General features: G+C 35.5%; 1 protein-coding gene across 3 annotated transcripts in view; it reads left to right on the plus strand.

Annotated features, from left to right (window-relative positions):
- CATSPERT (catsper channel auxiliary subunit tau) overlaps window positions 1-19,793 on the plus strand; it is a 61,228-nt gene that overhangs the window by 1,837 nt on the left and 39,598 nt on the right. The window contains exons 1-6 of one of the 3 annotated variants that reach the window (XM_016208842.2): window positions 2,495-2,740; window positions 9,695-9,817; window positions 12,054-12,101; window positions 13,051-13,119; window positions 14,801-14,880; window positions 18,124-18,270. In XM_016208842.2, the coding sequence (XP_016064328.2) occupies window positions 2,654-2,740; window positions 9,695-9,817; window positions 12,054-12,101; window positions 13,051-13,119; window positions 14,801-14,880; window positions 18,124-18,270 (554 nt within the window). In that variant the 5' untranslated portion in view covers window positions 2,495-2,653. Of the gene's footprint in view, window positions 1-2,494; window positions 2,741-9,694; window positions 9,818-12,053; window positions 12,102-13,050; window positions 13,120-14,800; window positions 14,881-18,123; window positions 18,271-19,793 lie in introns of those variants that run through there. The other 2 variants (XM_016208845.2, XM_087819666.1) reach the window with 2 other exon arrangements.

Genomic DNA, 19,793 nt, shown 5'->3' on the forward strand with positions numbered 1-19,793 from the left:
CTTCTTCTCAGAAGTTGATTTTCTTCTAGTGAAACTGTAATTGTTTTTCCACCTGTCTGTCTTCAGTACCAGACTGAACTTTTAAAAAATATATCTTTATTGATTTCAGAGAGAGGAAGGGAGGGGGGAGAGAGAGAGAGAAACATCAATGAGAGAGTCATTGATCGGCCGCCTCCTGCACGCCCCTGACTGGGGATCGAGCCCGCAACCCGGGCCTGTGCCCTGACTGGGAATCGCAGCGTGATCTCCTGGTTCACGGGTTGATGCTCAACCGCTGAGCCACGCCGGCCGGGCCAGACTGAGCTTCTTGAGGGCAGGAGCCCTTCCAAGCTGGAGTTGGCGCAATGCCAGGCATATGGTTATAATGATACTTAATGTAAGGGTAGTGAGGTATCCATTAGGGCTAGGAAGTCGGAATATTCTAGGGGAAGGTGAGCCTGTAGGCTAGTGGTTTTCAAAAAAACTGTGGAATGAAGGAAGTGGTCAAGAAGGTCACTGGGAAAGAAGTTCAGAACAATGCGAGTGAATGTACTGACTTTTTTATTTTTATTTTATTTTTGTTTAAAATATTACAGAAGTGCCGAGGGACTTCTATTCAGGGTGTGGCCCAAAGTGACAGAGATGATAGGCATTGTAGAATTAACTGAAATTAAAAATTTTTACAGGTTCAGGAGAAATTCTAGGTGGTGTCAGAGACTTTATGAGACTGATTTCTAGAACTTTTGTTCAAGATTCTAATAGAATTTTGTCAAATAATCGTTTTGCTCATGTTGCTGTCATTGAAGAGAGCTTTGCTCAGATGAGGAAGAAAAAGTAAAAAGGTAGTAAAATGAGGGGGGAGGTAGGATTTTTTGCCACTTTGTTAAGGATAAATTGAGCATCAGTATTTTAAAGGTGTTTTTTCCTAATTATTTTGAATTTGTTCATTATTTTGTACATTCAAAAAAGTAATAAAAGTCCTTTCAAAGTAGACTTCCATAATGTTATCAAAACATTAGAAAGCATGAGGTTCCACATTAAATACATATATAATGTACCACAGTTTGATATTTATGTGACAATGCAGTAATTGTCACTCAATTACCTTAAACTACATATTAAATCATATACATACATATATATGTGTGTGTGTATATATATACACATATATATGGTGGAGCAAAAGTAGATTTACAGTTCATATAGAAAATAATATAATAATAATATAAGAATAAATTCTGTGTTTTGCATACTCACAACTGTAAACCTACTTTTGCCCTACCTTGTATATAAAACACATTAAACCAGTTAGATGCAACAATAACAAAATGATCCAAAATATATAAAACAAATTTTTCAATACAACTAAGGTATTACATACTTTAAAACAAAAATTTTAACATAACTAAGGATTTGTTATATACTTTAAAAATCAAACAGTGATTCTTGAATGACACATCACAACGAAGATTCCTGGGAAGTTAATGTTTGTAAATAAGGTTATGTTAATTCAAGTTTAGCAAGGACTGGGGATAAATATAATTCTTTTAAAGTTAGATTTTTTTTAATTAAATTTATTGAGGTGTCATTGGTTAATAGGATTATATAGGTTTTGTGTACAATTAATTCTATGATACGTCATCTGTATGTTGCATTCTGTGCTCATCACCCAAGGTCAGCTCTTCCACCACCATGTAGTATTTGACCCCCTTATCCTTAGCGTCCTTTCCTCTGATAATCACCCTAGTGTTGTCTACGTCTGTGAGTGTGTGTTTGTCTTGTTTGTTCATTTGTTGCTTTCAGTTTTATATCTCACATGTGGGTGAAATCATATGGTTCTTCACTTTTTCTGTCGGACTTACTTCACTTAGCATGGTATTTTCAAGATCCATCCATGTTGTCACAAATGGCAACTTTTAAGTTATATTTTTAATAGGCAGTTTTTCCCTATTCCTCTTGCCTCTCCCTTCCATTCCCCCCTCCTCCTTTTACTTTTAAATCTATATTAAAATGCCTTTTAATTTTTAAAGGCTAATCATTGTGTGTAGTGACTAGAGCCTGTAGAACAAAGTCAAATACCAACCCACAAATACCAGTTAATGAAGTTACTCTGGAGAAAATTACGACAATAAAATCCCCAGACCATCTGTTCATTGCTTCATTCTGGTGTACTAACTATTTCAAAGGATTATATTTCAGTTCCTTCCATGACTGATACCTGAAGGAATAGTGGGGTAATTTGCAAGTAGGATCACTGCCCTTTGTTGGATACAGTACCTAGTCTACATCAAATTAAGACTGGAACGTGGTAATGATGGTCTTTTTCAGTTAGCAAGAAGAAATCATTGTTTAGTGCCATGAAGGCCTGGGTGAGGGTGGGGTGGGAGTGGGGGCGATGGGGGGAGAAAGGGGGACATCTGTAATACTTTCAATAATAAAGATAATTTCTTTTTTAAAAAAACCTCATTGTTTATGATACCATGTACTTCTCTCCTTTGTTTCTCTGCTAACTTATTGATAAACTTGTTGAGGGTAGGGACAAGTTTTCTAGTCATGTTAATATCACACTTCCTAATATAGTACCTGATACTAGATACTCATAAAATTGAGTTGAAGTAAACTTTTTGTAATGTTGTTCTTTGCCTTCTAAAGTTTTAATTTATTTACATCGTAGATGCTGAAAAAAAGTTATAGAGAGTCTGAAAGTAAAGAACATAAAGTAAAACCTGAAACAGAAAACTTGGTGCCATTTGGGGATGTGGTATGTGTGACTAATCCCTAATAAGTTCATACAAGTTATTTCTTATTTTACATTAAGACTCGTTAATGTTTATTATTTGGAAATCAAAAGTATGCATAGGAAATGGTATTCTCTGATAACATATCCATCAATTTTTCATTTTTATGAGTTAGAAAAGCATTCTAATGATCACTGAAATTATGGAAAACATCCTGATTAACAGAAAAAAAAAGTTTTCTATATTAGAGATTCCTAAAGTAAAGTTACATAAGAATCAACTGGAATAGTTTTTAAAAACATTGGTTCTTGGGCCCCACCTACTATCTGCTAACTTAGAATTTGAGAACAGGGCCTAGGAATCGCTATTTTTATTGCGCTCTTAAGGTGATGGTATTTATTGTCAGATTTAGGAACCTTTGAGCTATAGTTTGAAAATTGACCCCACGTCTCTCTCTCACCCAAAAAATAATAAACCCCAGGGAAAAGAATCAAACACATGCACCCAGATACACAGGTAGGACTTAATATCTAGACCGAGGAACAGAAAAATCAGTTTTCTCTTTTGGGCGCTACAGGGTATAGGACATGAGGACCTGTGTACGTTTAGAACTGTCAAATATTGTGGTATTCCTTTACAGCCACCTTTTTTCTCTGAACACTGTCAAAGTAGTTACAGCTATGGAATAAGAGTTTCTCTTATCCCTCTTCTCTATCTCCTATTAATACTAACACATTTTCTTGATTGAAAAAATATATGATTAATTTACCACCACCTTTTGGGGGGAAATAGTAAGGCTATATTAATGTATACATTTTTGTTTCTACAAAATGACCATGGTGTGCATTTACCTATATAATTATATAACACTTTCTTTCTTATATCATAGAGTGTAAGCCTGAATCTAAATTTAGAAAAGATTCTTTGAAATCGCTTTGGGCTGTAAGCAATTATGCATGTCATTATGTTGATACACTCATTTCTGTAATCCATACCCTTGAATGTGACTTCTGCATCTTTTTAGAACTGGCATTTTGAAAACCATTCTGATCTCACTCACGCTTTCTAACTTCATAGTTTGCATTTTCTTTATTTGAATTACATGTTGCTAGATATGAAAAAGCTTCTCTTGAAGGTCCACTGGAGTTTTTGATATTTGGCATGTAATTGATAGCTCCTTCCAATGCATGATTTAGTCACACCATTTCCTCTTTGAAAGTTCTGGGGTTTATTTTGAGATATTTTGCAAGGTCTGTAAATGTGTAAACAATGATAACTACATCACAACCCACTGCTCCTGTTTCTGATAGTCATAGCCTATTTTTAGAAAAAAAAGTGAGAAACCTGTATCTTAAAATTAGACACAGAAAGTGCTTTTGTGTCATGGACACAGACAACAGTGTGGTGATGGCCAGAGGAAAGGGGGTGGGGGCAGGAGCTGGGTGGAGGGGCCAAAGGGGGGGAAATGGGTACATCTACAATATCAACAATAAAAATAAAGAAAAAAGAGAAAAAAGTGTTTTTGTGAATAGTTTTCTGGTTGCTTTCCTATTTTAAGCTCATGTTGAGAGTGTTCAGGGGTGAAGATACTGACATGGTCATTGCTTTGGGCTGCAGATGGGTCTCAGATTCTGTGACAACATTTGTTATCTGCAGTCTGTGAATGGTCATTATTATATTTTTGAGTGTTAAACCTCTTTTTTATATTATGTAGATCTATTATGTAAAAGTGTAAAGAGCTATTGAAACACAGGAAGATTAAGGCAGTTGCCCATGGCTTCATGTTGAGATATTGGGCAGGCAGCCAGTGATCTGCATTGTATAGAATAAACAAAATTGTAGGCATACTTTCCTGTTTCATCCTCACGTACAACCTGATTTTAAGAAAGAAAGATTCGTGGCATCACCTGGGGCAAATACCATTTAAAATCCCTCCTTTTGTATTTGAAAACTTAGAATCTTTCTGTTTCCATAATATTTCATACCTATGTTTCATTAAGTAGACCATAGTATTTTCTACTTTAGGATTTCATCATTCAGATACAGTATTCTTTTAATTAAATATTGAATGCTAACATCTTCTCTGTATTGTTCTAAAACCAATGACATTACGTGTAAAAATACTATTGGGCCATTTATTTTGTTTCATAATGTTTAATATAATATTGCTATTGCTTTTGCTCTTTTTTTTTTTAATGCCAAACATGGCTAAATATATTTGGCTAATACTGCATATTACTTTTAAATGTGCCTGTATTCATTTTATATTTAATTTTATGGTTAAACACAAGATATAATTTTCTCTAACTTTTAGAAACACTTTGTCTAAGAGAGAATGAGTATTTCACAGCCCTCGGCATATTATAGTTAATGAATGATTCTTAAATGAATGAAGTGGTTTTAGGATACTGGATAAAAAAGCTTATCTCAAGCAAGGCATATTATTATATGCAAGATGCTACATTTTACCACTTCTAACGTAATATGAAATAAAAATGATTCAAATAGTGACGGGTGGATTTAAGTCGGTGATGAACCATTGTTTTGCTTTGTATTGTTCATTTTAGGTTTGTTTTAAACGAATCCTGGCTGTTTTGCTTCTGCATTTGTGCGTTCTGCTGTTTTCCAATCACTAGATATTTCTATTTTTAATGAGAAAGACTAACCAAGTAGAGCTTTAAAAAAACGTATGTAGTTTGGTGTAGAGTAAAATAGAAGAAGAGTTAACTTTTAAAAAATTCACTCACTGTATTTTTATTTTGATTGTTATAGGTTGGCTGTGTGGCTATTCATATAAAGAACTGCAGTCATTTTACACCTAAGAGTATCCTTTCTTTTGACTTAAGAACCATGTTGTCACCACGTAGCACCGTTTCAGTTATATATTTCTGCATTACTGGACACTCTTAAGACTTAATGGCTTAAAGTAGTAACTATTTTATTATGAATCGCTGTGCATTCACTAGGTAGTACTTCTGCTTTCCGTCACAGCTGAGGCTGCAGCCACCTGGCAGTTCAAAAAAGCTGGAATATCTGCAATGGCTCACCCCTGTGCCTGGTGCTTTAGTGAGACGCCTGGAAGGCGAGTCTCAGCTGGGATGCCCAAACGGCTGGACCTGGCTCTCTTCCCATGTAGTCCCAGGGCCTTGTCTTTTATTACTTTTTTCTGTATTCATTTTGATTTTAAAAATATATTACATTAAAATATTATTTAATTGATAATTAAATAATCTTCGTTACTGAAGTTTTTGGTGTCCCCTTAAATTTTGCACCCTGGCTAGTGCCTCTCTGACCCTGTCCTAGTCCCAGCCTAGTCATGTCCATTGCGTGTTAAAGCAGTCACTGGTCCAGGTGAGATTCAAGAGCAGAGGAAAATAAATGTCCCTCTTGGGTGTGGAGAGTGACAAAAGATTTTCAGCCATCTGTAACCCACCTCAATCACCATATAAGTTAAAGGAAAAATATATATCTTCTTGGATATTACTAATTTATTTCTGAGTAATAACTGTGGTCTTAAACACTGTTTAAAGGATTTATCTATCTTGGTATCTTTAAATAAGCTGAATACCTATTATTAGATTTAGCATGGCATAAACCCAGTCTCCTTATGAAAATTTGAGGTTTGTTTTTTGTATAAGTGAATTAGTGAAGAGATTTTTGAAGATAATTAGTTAAATCTTAAACACAAAGTTGTTTTAATGCATGGAGTTTTATGAAAGATAAAAATACAGGCCAGCATAGATTAAGTGAAGTATATAGTGAAGTGAATCAGAGTAGAATGCTGCTTTAAATTGTGTTGTCTTAAAATTAAAAGAAAATTACTCTCAAATTACATATTTTTTGAATTTCTATATAATTATGCTTAGAAAAAAATTTCAACTATATATTTTAAATGTTTATTCACCCTAAAATATAGAAAAATTTGCAAAGGAATTATAATGAAATGTGAGGATAAAAATATGAGAATTGATCTAAGGAAGAATCAACCTTTTTCTACTTATATTGTACCTCACATTGATGGGCAAAAATGCTATTTTTCATTGTTTCATGTGCTCTATAATTACCTCTTTATTTGATTGAGTCTTAAGCTTTGGTCTGAATTATTTAATGGATTAATTTTATTATATATTATTGTTTAATTACAATCAAATTTGCTTCCTAAATATCTATGTGTTTTCAGTCTATTTACAGAATTACAATAATTTGTGCATTCGTATCTCTATAAACAACATTGTGAAATATACAAAAATGTGTAGCTTGCTATCCCAAAGCAAGCCATATATCAATAATAAAAAGAAAACTATGATTAAGTTTGATGAAATGAAGTATTTTTCTGTACAGGTAATGTTAAAGTTCTCTTCTAGATACAAGAATGCATTTGATTCAAATATGCTACATTAATTATATCTTTTTGGGGGGATAGGAAAGAAACAAAAGCAGTACCTTTTTAAAACAGAAAGAAATAGCTTACTGTAAAATACACAACCTTGGTGGTCTTTCCCCCTGAGATCTTATTGTCTGGTTTATCACACATGCATTTTTCTCTGTCTTGCTCTTCCCTCTCATCTGCCATCTCTCACCCCGTCTTAGTCAGTTTGGGCTGCTATAACAAATTACTATAGACTGGGTGGCTTGTTCAGATGTTTATTTCTCACCTTTCTGGAGAATGGGAAGTTCAAGATCAAGGTGTTGGCACGCCCATTGTCTGGTGAGAGCCTGCTTCCTGGTTTCCCTTGGCCGTCTTCTCAACGTTATAGTGATATAGCAGAGAGCAAAGCGATATCATCTGTTTTGTGTCTCTTCTTATAAGGCCACTAATCCAATTCATGAGGGCTCTACCCGAATGACCTAATTACCTCCCAAATACCCCACCTAAAATACCATCACCTTGGGGATTTAGGATTCAATGTATGAATTTTGAGGGGACACAACAGTCAGTTCATAGAACACCATTTTTTTCTCTCATCTCCCCCTTTTCCTCTTTCCTGTATTCTTATATAAAATCTCTGCAATTATTTTTGTGTGGATAATCTCTTCAGGCTTTATAATAATCCCCCAAAATATATATGCTCTCACTAGCATCAACAAAATGAAAACACAGCCTACAAAATGGGGAAAAATATTTGCAAATCATATAACTGATGAGAGGTTAATATCCAAATATATAAATACATAAACTCATACAATTTAACAGAAAAAAACAATCCAATTAAAAAATAAGCAGAGGATTTAAATACACATTTATCCAGAGAAGACATCCAAATGGCCCACAGGCACATGAAAAGGTGCCATCAGTAATCATCAGGGGAATGCAAATCAAAACCACAGTGAGATACCACCTCACACCTGTTAAAATGGCTGTGATCTGAAAGAAATGGCAAGTGTTGGCAAAGATGTGGAGAAAAGGGAACCTTTGTGCACTATTGGTAAGAATGTAAATTGGTGCAGCCACTATGGAAAACAGTGTGGAGGTTCCTCAAAAAATTAAAAATTATCATATGATCCAGTAATTCTACTTGTAGGTATTTATTTAAAGAAAACAAAATCACTATCTTGAAAAGATATCTGCACCACCAGCATGTTCATTGCAGCATTATTTACAAGAGCCAATATATTGAATAAAACCTAAGTATCCATCCAAGGATGAATAGATTAAAAAGTCTTATTTTTTAATTGGATTGTTTTTGTCTGTTAAATTGTATGAGTTTATATATTTATATATTTGGATATTAACCTATCAGATATATGATTTGCAAATATTTTTTCCCATTTTATAGGAAAATATTAATGAAATATTATTTAGTTGTAAAAAAGAAGGAAATCCTGCCATTTTAAACAACATGGATAGACCTTGAGGGCATTATGTTAAGTGAAATAAGTTAGACAGAGGAAGGCAAATACTGTATGACCTCGCATAAATGTGGAATCTAAAAAAACAACAAAAAACCCAAACCTAACTCATGTATACAAAGAATGGATTGGTGGTTGCCACTGGTAGAGTTTTAGAGGTAGGCAAAATGGGTGAAGGTGCTCAAAAGGTACAAGCTTACAGTTATAAATGTGTTCTGGGTATCTAATGTACGGCATGGTGACAGTAGTTATACTGCATTGTATATTTGAAAGTTGCTAAAGAGTAGATCTTAAAAGTTCTCATCACAAGAAAAATTTGTAACTGTGTGGTGATAGATGTTAGCTAAACTTACTGTGATAATCATTTTGCAATACATACAGATATCAAATCATGTTGTACACCTAAAAGTAATACAAAGTAATATGTCAGTTATATTTCACTTAAAATTTTTTAAAAAGAAACTTAGAATTTTGGAGTGGGGAGGCATGAGATTTTTTTTCTATTTAGCAAAAGTGTATGGAATTTATTTATTTATTTATTTATTTATTTATTTATTGTTAATCCTTACCTGAGGATATTTTTTCCATTGATTTTTAGAGAGAGTGGAAGGGGGGGAGAGAAAGAGAGAGAGAAACATTGATGTGAGAGAGACACATTGATGACATAAGGTGACATAATAATAGTATTGTATTACAGATTTCAAAGTTCCAAGTTGAGACAGCGGTGTACATTCTATCAAAAAGTTAAAGAAAAAAGACTGAAAAGGGGGTTGATTTCTTTTGGTACTGGCTGTTTGGATTACCTAGATTATTTGGATTGGATACTAGATACTGGATTACTTTTAATATTAATTCAATAGTGTTGAGGCTAAACTTCTGTGTGGAGTTAAAAGAGAATGTAGGCATGGGTGTTTCAAAAAGACTATAATTGACATTAGGCATAAATAAGATCCTGATTTTCGTTGACATTAGGGTATATGTGACTGAGATTGCAAAGTTATAAGGCTAATAACATGCAAATTAATCATTAGATATGCACATAATATATTTATGGATATATTCAGAAATTATAACTGAAATTCAGACTAAAAGTTTAATGCTTCTTTTCATATGTATTTTGTATCAAGGTTCCCAAACGCCAAGATGATGTGCGGAATAATATTTACTTGGATCTAGTACAATATGACAACAAAGAAAATGATACTCTCGTGTTAGGGCGTGTTCAGTTACACCTTTATGAAATAATCCAGGTATGTGTCAAAATCATTTTTTAATTTTGGTATCACATTGTCCACTTGGTGTTTATTGTTAAGATTTACCTGTACCCTATGGATTCCTTTTGTTTATTATTTGCCTTCAAACTCATGTGTCCAGGAAACAATATCTCACTGTGGCTGTTAAAAAAAAAGATTTGGTTTATAACAGCATAATGTTATTGAAAATTTATTTTCTGGAAGGGCAGTGATACAACCTGAAAAATTAAGCACGTTTTATTACACTTTCTGAAATGTTTTAATATAAGACTCAAACGACAAACTCTTTGTCTTAGTTGGCAACATAAATTTCAGCTTTTATCCTTAGCTGGGCCGCTTGCTGTCTGCCCTGTGCATGTGTCAGGGGTCAGCCAAAGTTTTGGGCAGAGTTTATACACAGATTCTGTGAGCCTTCCTTTCTTGCTTTCTCCTTCCTAAGAGTGTTCCCTTCCCCATTACAAATTTTGAATGAAGAAAAATCCATGAATCCTTGTTGATGAGAAAGAGAGAGAGAGAGGGAGGGAGGGAGGGAGAGGGAGAAGAAAAGAGAAGCTTTTTATTTTTAAATGGAAGAATGCCAGTTCATAAATGTAGAAGGAGTGATAGAATTACAAATTCATGATTTTTACCACTTTTTATAGTGAAAATGATTCAGTCAAGAGTTAGCAATGGTATGAAAAGCGTTAGCTGAAAGGTGCTTGGGGAATAAGATATTTGCATGGTGCCGCAGAGCCCACAGGTTATTACGAAGGGGAAGTGTGCCTGTCCGGTAGAGAGAGGAGATGGTTACCACCTTAACCAAGAGCTTGACTCAGCGTAAGTAACTGTGGACAACTTAGCACCTGAGGTGGTGCAATATGATGGACACAACCTATCAGTTATTCTCATGGAAAATGTTTAACCCAAGCCTAACCAAGCTGAGTCTAGACCTAGCTGACCTAACTTTCAGGGCATAGGGAAAAGTTAAATAATGCCATGATGGCATGATAAGGCAGATACACAATGGGAGACTCATCAGCTTTGCTTCTTTAAAAAGTTAAGGTCATTTTAAAAAATGGAGCAGCTGTTCTAGATGAAAAGAAATACAACAACTTTGATTGAATACAAGTTTGAAAAAGTTACAAAAGACATTCTTGTGAAAATTTGGAAATTTTGAATATATACTGAATATTAGATAAAATTATAAAATTATTGTTCATTTTCTAAAGTATGGTACTAATATTGTGGTTATGTAGAAGGATATCCTAATTTTTGCAGTATGCAAGGTGAGTGAAGTGACATGATGGCTGCAACTTATAAATGGTGCAGTAAACATGTATATGTACCCACAGAGAAAGCAAACGGCAAAATGTCAAAACAGTTTTAACACTCGCTAAATTAAACAAATGTTTGAACTTGTTTTACCTAGGTAACGGGTATATTGCTACTTATTATTGTAGTATTTTAACTGATTTATGTGTTTCACTAAGTGAGAGTTAGTGACTGGAGTGTCTGAAAGGAAAACTGTTTATATCTGCATGGAAGCAGTGGAAGGGAGTGTGGAGGATGTTACTCTGCCTCCTGACCGTGAGGTATGTGGGCCTTCACTTGAGTTCACAAGGGAAACAGCGTTCTTAGTGGCCAGCCAGGTCTCAGGTAAAGTAAAGGGGGGATGTTTGGTGGATCAGTTAAAGATGTGAGGTGGTTTGTTAATCATGGAATGGGGAATTCACGAGCTGCAGTGGGAAATGCTGGGAAGAAAGGGGACCGTCGATGTTGGAATAGGTAGGAGAGCTGATAGCACAGCAGAGATGATGATCAGAGATGGTGACCAAGGACACCAAAGCTTTACCTGGTTTAAAAGATCCCAAAAGTCCCCGAAAGATGAGAGATGCCCCCTAGTTCTGTCAGGAGTCAGCTTATCATGTAGGTTTATGTTTAAGTAATCCTTCAATAACAAACTATAGAAATGATCCCTGAAAGTACGGTAGGCAGTTCCTCTAAGACTTCCAAAAAGAGGAACTATAACTAGCAAGAACATTTTTGTCTAAAACGTAAATATAAGTATTAATACTTATTTTTGGTACAACCTAGAATTTTGATTCCAAATATTCATTTTATTTGTATTTTAGCTACTAAATTAATATGTGCGTTAAAAATCATTACCTGATTTTTTTAAATTTATGAAATGGTTTAGATTATATGCATGAGTGATCTATATTTAATAATTTTATTATTTATTACTTTTTTCTAGAAAGGGTGCTTTACTGAAGAATTTCAAATGTTGAATGAAGAAAACACAGTAAGAGCTTTACTGAAACTTCCAAAGTTTTGTGCCCACACTTAACACTTCATATAACTTTACTTTGATATTGTTTGTAGCCTCTGATTTTATTCTTTGGTTACCCTACTAGACACTGTTTGAATTAATGGAAATATATTAAATACAAACTGCAATATTTACTCACAAAATCTTCATCTCTACCATTTTTTTAAAATGCTCCATCTTACTGCTAAATGGTGAACTGGACGATTAGAAATCATTGGGTAAGAGAGTAAAATGCCTCTAGCTGCTGCTTTGACTGCATAGCTCAGAATCCTCACTTGCTGAGGAAATAGTATCTTTCTCCTTGAGTTTCTGAAGAGTTGTTTATAGTTCTTATTTGAATTTCTTTTTAAGGACTTAAAAAGTTATTATCTTGATTAATTGATCTTCTGTTCAGAGAGGCTTCTGCTGCCAATGGCCAAAACAGGGACAAGGAACATAAAAAATAGACTGATGGACATTTGAGGTCCTAATCTCTGACACCCTCCTTCATTTCACATATAAGCGAACTGGGTTCAGAGTCTAAATCTCAAAGTATTATCTGAAAATGGAAGTGGAGGTGGGAGAAGTGTGAGTAAATACTTTAAAATATATATACACACACATATATGTATCTCAGCATAATCCTATTAACAATTATAAATTGATATTCAGCACATCTTAGTCATATAACATTCCTTAATTTTAACACAAAAGTTTTTAAAATTTCAGTAACTCCATAGATTCTTCTATAGAAGTTCCTGGTGTAAATGTGGTTTTCTTATTTGTTTGTTTGGGTTTTTTGTTTGTTTTTTTGTTGTTGTTTATAAATCAGGAGATTCACGCTTTGGTTTTCTAACGTAAATTTGTGAAGTAAAAATATCACTTGCTATCACTTTATTAAAATATCTCATCAAACTGTAAAATAAATTTGCCACATGTTTAGTTTGTCTGCAGCATGGAGGTGGAATTTATGTTTTCCTATGGAAACTTTGGTTATGGATTTTCACATCAGGTTAGTTCCCCTTTTAAAAAGTATTCTACTGCAGCTCTTCAGTCACACCATCCCCTTCTGAGCCTCAATCCTTTCCAGTTTGATAATAAATAGTTTTAGAAGAATGCTGTTTCTTCCAGCCTAAAGAAAAATGAAATTTTGCTATTATTTGCTTATCTCTTTTAAAATAATGATCTTTTATTCAAAATATCTTTATTATAAAACTTTCGTGTGTGTGTGTGTGTTCACATACTTACGTAATTGAAAACAAAATTGTTCAAGTATTCAAGAAGTGAGTGTGGATTTTTATATCTAAAAATACTTGTTAAATATAGAGTCATTGATGTTATTCAGATAATACTCGTGCTCTGATCACATATGCTCCTTTTCCTATGTTTATTTCAATGTCTGGTGTTACTTGTATCTTCCTTGATTCATCAAGAAAGATGAATAGAAGATATTCATGCCCAAAGAAGATAGGTTCCTAGCTTTGGCTTGCCCCTTTAATTCACTGCATGTATCCATGTTGTAGTGAAAGTTGTGTCCATTAGCTTATGTCCTTTCACTGTGCCCACAGGTTAGATTCTCTAGAGTAGAAATTATTGTCTAAAACATTGAATTTTTCAAGGAATTGTTCTAGAAAAGTTGTACAATCATATATCCTCATCAAATGTTTCAAATAATTCTTGCTATCCCTGGGCATTATCTCAACTTTGGGGCATTTATAAGTCCAGTCCCATTAGTGCTGTGTTTATATAGGGAAGTGACCCATATGCTTTGCATATAATCTTTCATTTTTAGATTTTGCTAATTTTATAGTCTTGTTTGTTTTTTCATTATGAATTGAAAGTGGTTTCAGTCTTATTAAAAAATCTGTCATGTTAACTGATAAATCTATAAGATGTATTTTTAAATATTTGCGTATGGTAGATCATAATTTTTAATGCATTTTGAGTCAGAAGTAAGTAATATAGAGATGAAAGCCAGGAGCACGAAAGCTTTTTCTTTTCTATTTCTCTGCTTCGATTTTTTTCCTTCTGCCTGTTATCTTTCTTTCTTATAATGAATTAGGTCTCATAGGGGCCCCTAATTGTTTAGTCTTTTTTGTGACAGTCAGTTTATCAACTTCAGACATAGGTTTTGTGTTTGAATATAAGTATAGCATGTAACAATCCCATTCTTAGGTAGAAATATCATTTTCAAATAAAACTGGGCAACTGTTTTATGTAGGTGGATTCTACTAAAAACAAGGAACAAAGGTATTGTATGGAAGAGAGTGGGAAATAGGATAAAATTTCAACTTGACTTTCTGTCTATGAACTTTTCAGTAATATAGTCTCCTGCTTACCTGTCATGATAATGTCAGAGAGAGTACTGCATTGGGTGCAGATAAAGCTGCATTCAAATCCTGGCGCTCGTGCCTGCTGGGTAACCTGGAACAAATTACTAATCTTCAGTATTATCTGTGAAATAGGCAGAGTTATCTACCTCATAGGATTATTGAGAGGATTAAATAATATTAAAGATATAAAATTCTTGGCAGATGTTTAGTACTCAATAAATGTTAGTTCTTTCTCTTTTAATTTCTTTTCTCCTTATATGTATTGTTTAAGGCCTATTTAGTAGTCCTGGAGCATAGTAGTATTAGGGTGAACTGTAACTGCCACTAACCAGTGTTAAAATATACTTACCATTTCTTCAGTTAAAACCTCTCCAGAAAATTGTTGAACCATCCATGTTTATGAATACTGCACCGCCTCCAGAAAGAACAGACCCTGCGACGTAAGTGTTTGAAGTCTGATTAACACTGTCAGATTGTGTAGCTTTTCAAACATTTAATCTGTTCGATGGAGCATTTTGGTTGTGTTAGGACCTGGCCAGAACAGGTTAGTCTCCAAGGTAAAGAGAGCAGTGAATTATTTTGCCTAAAAAGGAGGGAGGAAATTTGAATTTCTGGGTATAGCCCTGAAGAGAGCTGTGAAGAAATCTGGTGATAAGAAAAATAAAGGAGGTGGGTGCCAGCTTCATGGCTGAAGGAAGGAAAGGATGGGTAACCTGATGACGAAAGTTGGCCAGTGAGATATTCCTTTTGTAGAAAAAAGTGAGGGACTTTAAAAATATATGTATGTCTTTATTGATTTCAGAGAGAGGAAGCTGAGAGGAGGAGAGATAGAGAGGAGCATCAGTGATGAGAGAGCCATTGATCGGCTGCCTCCTGCACGCCCCCTACTGGGGATCGAGCCCGCAGCCCGGGCATGTGCCCTGACCTGGAATTGAACCCCTATCTCCTGGATCCTAGGTTGATTCTCAACCTCTGAACCACGCCAGTGGGGCAGAAGGGAGAGACTTTTAAGATCAAGGTGTCCAATAGTTTTTAGTTTTCTGCTCTGCTGTACATTAGTGTTTACCTAATTTCCACACATTCCAGTTGCTACTTCCAAATCCAGCAAAAATCTATGGTCAAAAAACATCATTAGCAAACCAAAAGTAACTTAAAATATAATGTGCCAACCAGCCTTGAAATTTCAACAGTAAAAATAGATCAAAGAAAAATAAGCACCCGAGAGACATATTTTAATCTATAGTGCTAAGAATAAGAAATGGAATTAGGGAATTAGGTATAGGATAGGAAATTATATTCTGAAGCGTTTATTGTCCTTTAGCTCACCAACACTGGGAATTATTATTAAAAATAAGTTTTGTCCATTTGATACTGGCGATGTGTTGAAACAGTAAAGTGGGATGTTTTTCTTATGTTTATTGATTGTTATTTCCTTATCCATTCATTCATTGATTCAGTAAACATTTGCTGAATGTCTGCTATCCCCCCAAGGCATTGCAAATACAAAGATACGTGAGGCCTGGTCTCTGCCCACAAGTAGCTAATGGCTTAATGCAAAGGTAACATGTAACAAAAATGACTGTAGTATGAATGGGATAAGAAGTTACACCCCCGGAGACCTTCACTGTCCTCTACCCACAGGAGCTCTTCACTGGACAAGTTTGGAGATGTTGCAGATGTAGAGCCATTGTAGAATTTTAAGTGTGAGAAATATCATGATCAACTTACATTTTATAACGGTTGTATCAATAGGATTGAATGTGGACAGAAAGGGTTCAGGGTTGGAGGTCAAGGACTGGAGGAAACTGTGGTTATTTAGTGAACATGAGAGAGAATGCCAGTCTGAGCTAAGGCAGTGCCTTAGTGGTGTGACAGTTAATTTTATGTGTCAACTTAACTGAGCCATGTGGTGCCCAGATGGATATTTGGTCAAAAATTCTAGGTTTGTCTGTGAGGGTGTTTTTGGATGAGATTAACATTTAAATCAGTAGACTGAGTAAAGTAGGTTGTCCTCCCTTATGCTGGTGGGCTTCATCCATTCAGTTGAAGACCTGGATAGAACAAAAAATCTGACCCTCCCCTGAGTAAGAGAATCCTTCTTCCTCACTGCCTTTGAGCTGGAACGTTGGATTTTTCCTGCCTTTAGATGCAAATGGAAACATCTACCGGTGCTGGATCTCCAGCCGGCAGACACAATGAGCTCCGGAGCCTCCAGCCCGCCAACTCATCCTGCAGACCTTGTGAATTGTTAGCCTCCATAATTGTGATAATGGTGGAAGAAACATAAAGTTGCATCACACAAAATCTATTGATTTGGGCCCACTAGGCAGAGACTTATGTTGTAGCTTGGGGCGTTAGAAAGAACTCTGATAGTTTGGCTGGTTGATTGCTCAAACATGGACCAAAAGATGGCCCACTGTGGGTGAATGGGAAATGCCAGACCTGCCTTAGTTTAGTGCAGGGAAAGGGACTTACACAACTTATCACACTGGCCCATCGCAGTGATGACATTATGCTGTTTGGATCAAGTGAACAAAAACTAGACTTTTTTTTAGTTTCAAGTGTACAGAATAGTGATTAGACAATTATATAATTAACAAAATTACCCCCTGCCCATTCTAGTACCCTCCTGGCACCACATGTAGCTCTAGGCTTATGGGTAAGACACTTGCACGCCAGGGTGGGAAGTAAGTCTGCCAAAATTCACGAGCCGCTTACTCCAGGGAAATTTTAGGAATCTGGTGGTATGGGGCTTGTAAAAATATTCCTGCTAAGGTGAAGGGGAAGTTGAATCTGGCCCCTCATAAACCGAAAAAGAGGTACAGCATGTAGTGGACCTCTGGACTTTGAGGCAACATATTTCTCATTTGGGTGTGCTACTCTCGCCCATTTACCCAGTGATCTGAGAAAATATATACGGAGTGTCCCCCCAAAATGTCTCCACACTTAACAGCTGATAGCTCAATTGATGTTTCTCTTCAGATTTAACCATCGGAATTAATAATTCAAAGTGTGTAGACATTTTTGGGGGGACACCCTACATATCGCAAAATCTTTATTTTCTTCCCTCTGATCATCTTGTCATTTAACATAAGATATATTATGAACTTTATATCATAATATTTAAGTATTGTTAACCTTGCACCGTAATATTTAAGTTTCAGAATATCAAGGAGAAGGGACTTTGCGCTCCTCTTCTGGGGAAGGGGCTGGCGAGTGTTTGGTTGTGTGCAGGATGATTGTAGCATGTTAAGAGGAATTGTGACCATGTTATTGTTTTCAGCTGGTGATTCAAGGAAATGTTTATGGGTGCCAGGTTGACAAAGGGTGGACTTGTGATAGTTAATTTTGTGTGTCAACTTGACTGCTTCATGAGATAGAGATTTGTAATCTGGAGATTGGGAGAGAGGTCTGGGCTCAAACACTTTCTACTTCTCTTTAGAACTTTAGGTCCTTCTTGCCCGTTTTTACTGCCCAGGATTTTAGTAGTAAGAGTTCTCAGGAGAGCAGTTTTCTCAGGATTCCTGACTTTTGTCTTTCTTAGCTCTATCCTCTGATGGTCCAAGGTGGATAGGTGAGCTTACAGTATAAAACAGAGAATGATTCTAAAGTGATAGCTACCACTGGTTTTAGAAGTGTACTTTTGTATAATTTCAATATTTAACTTTATTACCATTTTGCAGAAATATTATTATACCACAGTCAATAGAATATCCAGCATTCTTATCCCCAGACCTGAATGTTACTGTTGGGATACCAGCTTCAGTAACCCAGTCCAGCCAGCCCTCTGTAGTGCGACTTGAAAAACTTCAGCAGCAACCTCGGGAAAGGTAAAAAAACAAAAAAATTTTAAATCTTATTTATGTGCTATTTGTATATTAATTTTTTCCTTTGAGACATGGGCTTGCTGTTAGTCCGGAAACCTTCATTGTGGTTATATTTCACAGGGTTAGAGGTTATTCCTGAGTTTTACTTATCATATGTAGGTGTTTGTTTTTTTAAAAAAAAAATCAATGCTATGGCAAAAAAAAGAAGTGAAAACTCATTTATAAGGTAGTGTAACAGAGGTAAACTGAGGTAAGCTCAAAATTGTCAAAAAGATTAGTTTATTCAGGAATAACAGAGGAATTGCAATTCAGGACATGCAAATTATAGAGAGCTATAAGCAAGTATATTGTGAGTTTGGGATAGACTGTATTTATGGGCAGGAACTGTAAAGAGGGGAAAGTTCAGTAAGAGTCTGTTAAAATAAAAAACAAATGGAGACCAGATTTGAAAATTCCCTGCGCTGACAAAACCAGTCTGCCAGTCATACAAACAAAGTTTAATCCAGCTTATTTTTCATGACCATCTTGACTTGGATAATTTCTTGTACATGACCTGGAAACTATAAACAAAACTTCCCAAGGTTGATTTGAGGCAACTCCTGATTAATTCCCTATCATTTAAGAAAATTCCAATATTATCAGCTTTGTGTAAACTAGAAACTTGTGGGAAATCGGTTTTTCAGCGCTTACATTTTGTCTGTCTGAGTTCACATGCGTGAGATTTTTCCATTTTATACCCTCCAGTTCCATCTTAGATTGAAATTCTCTGATAGCTCCATTTTCTGGATCTCCTGTAAATCTGTTTCTATTGTTAGCTTTTTTCTCATGGTTTTCAGCCAAATCTTACATTATCTTATGCCTAGTAGTTTTTGTTGATTGCCGAACATATTTGAAAATTTATAGAACCAATTTGAGACCCTCGGGCGTATATACTCCCAGAGAAGACATGCCTTCTTTGCATCCTGCAACCAGCTGGACCAGGGCCATTAGCAATCTTAGATTAGCTTAATGCACTGGAGATCAAGATTGAAATGAATGGAATGATTTGGGCTCCAGATCCTGTGAGGATTAGTCTTTTTCTGGTTTACTCTTATCCTAGCATCAGGGCCGAGACTAGTGTGAGGCAGCTAGGGCATGATGTTTAAGGAGGCACTTAGTCCTGGTGTACAGCTCTTTAGGGTCCCTACTCAGCCCCTAGGTGTTTCCCGTGGCTTCTCATCCTCGGCAGGGTCTGAACTCTGGTTTTTGTTCCCCCATCCTTGTTTATCTCTATCAAATCTCGGCTTGGCTTCTAAACTTTTGGCCACTTGAAGGAAAAATGGCACAAAACAATAGGCTTAAAGTGTCTGGACTTTTCTTTCTGGAATCTTGGATCTGCACATCCTTTCTACCTTTATAACTGGCTGCTGCTTTAACAATATTTAAAAATATTTTGTACAGATTTTTGAAAAATTTATCTTTATTGTTGAAAGTATCACAGATGCGCCCTTTTGTCTAGCTTTTTCAGTTGTGCAGTGAGATGGTTT

The sequence above is a fragment of the Miniopterus natalensis genome, chromosome 8 (assembly GCF_054644295.1).
Source record: "Miniopterus natalensis isolate mMinNat1 chromosome 8, mMinNat1.hap1, whole genome shotgun sequence".
NCBI lineage: Eukaryota > Metazoa > Chordata > Mammalia > Chiroptera > Miniopteridae > Miniopterus > Miniopterus natalensis.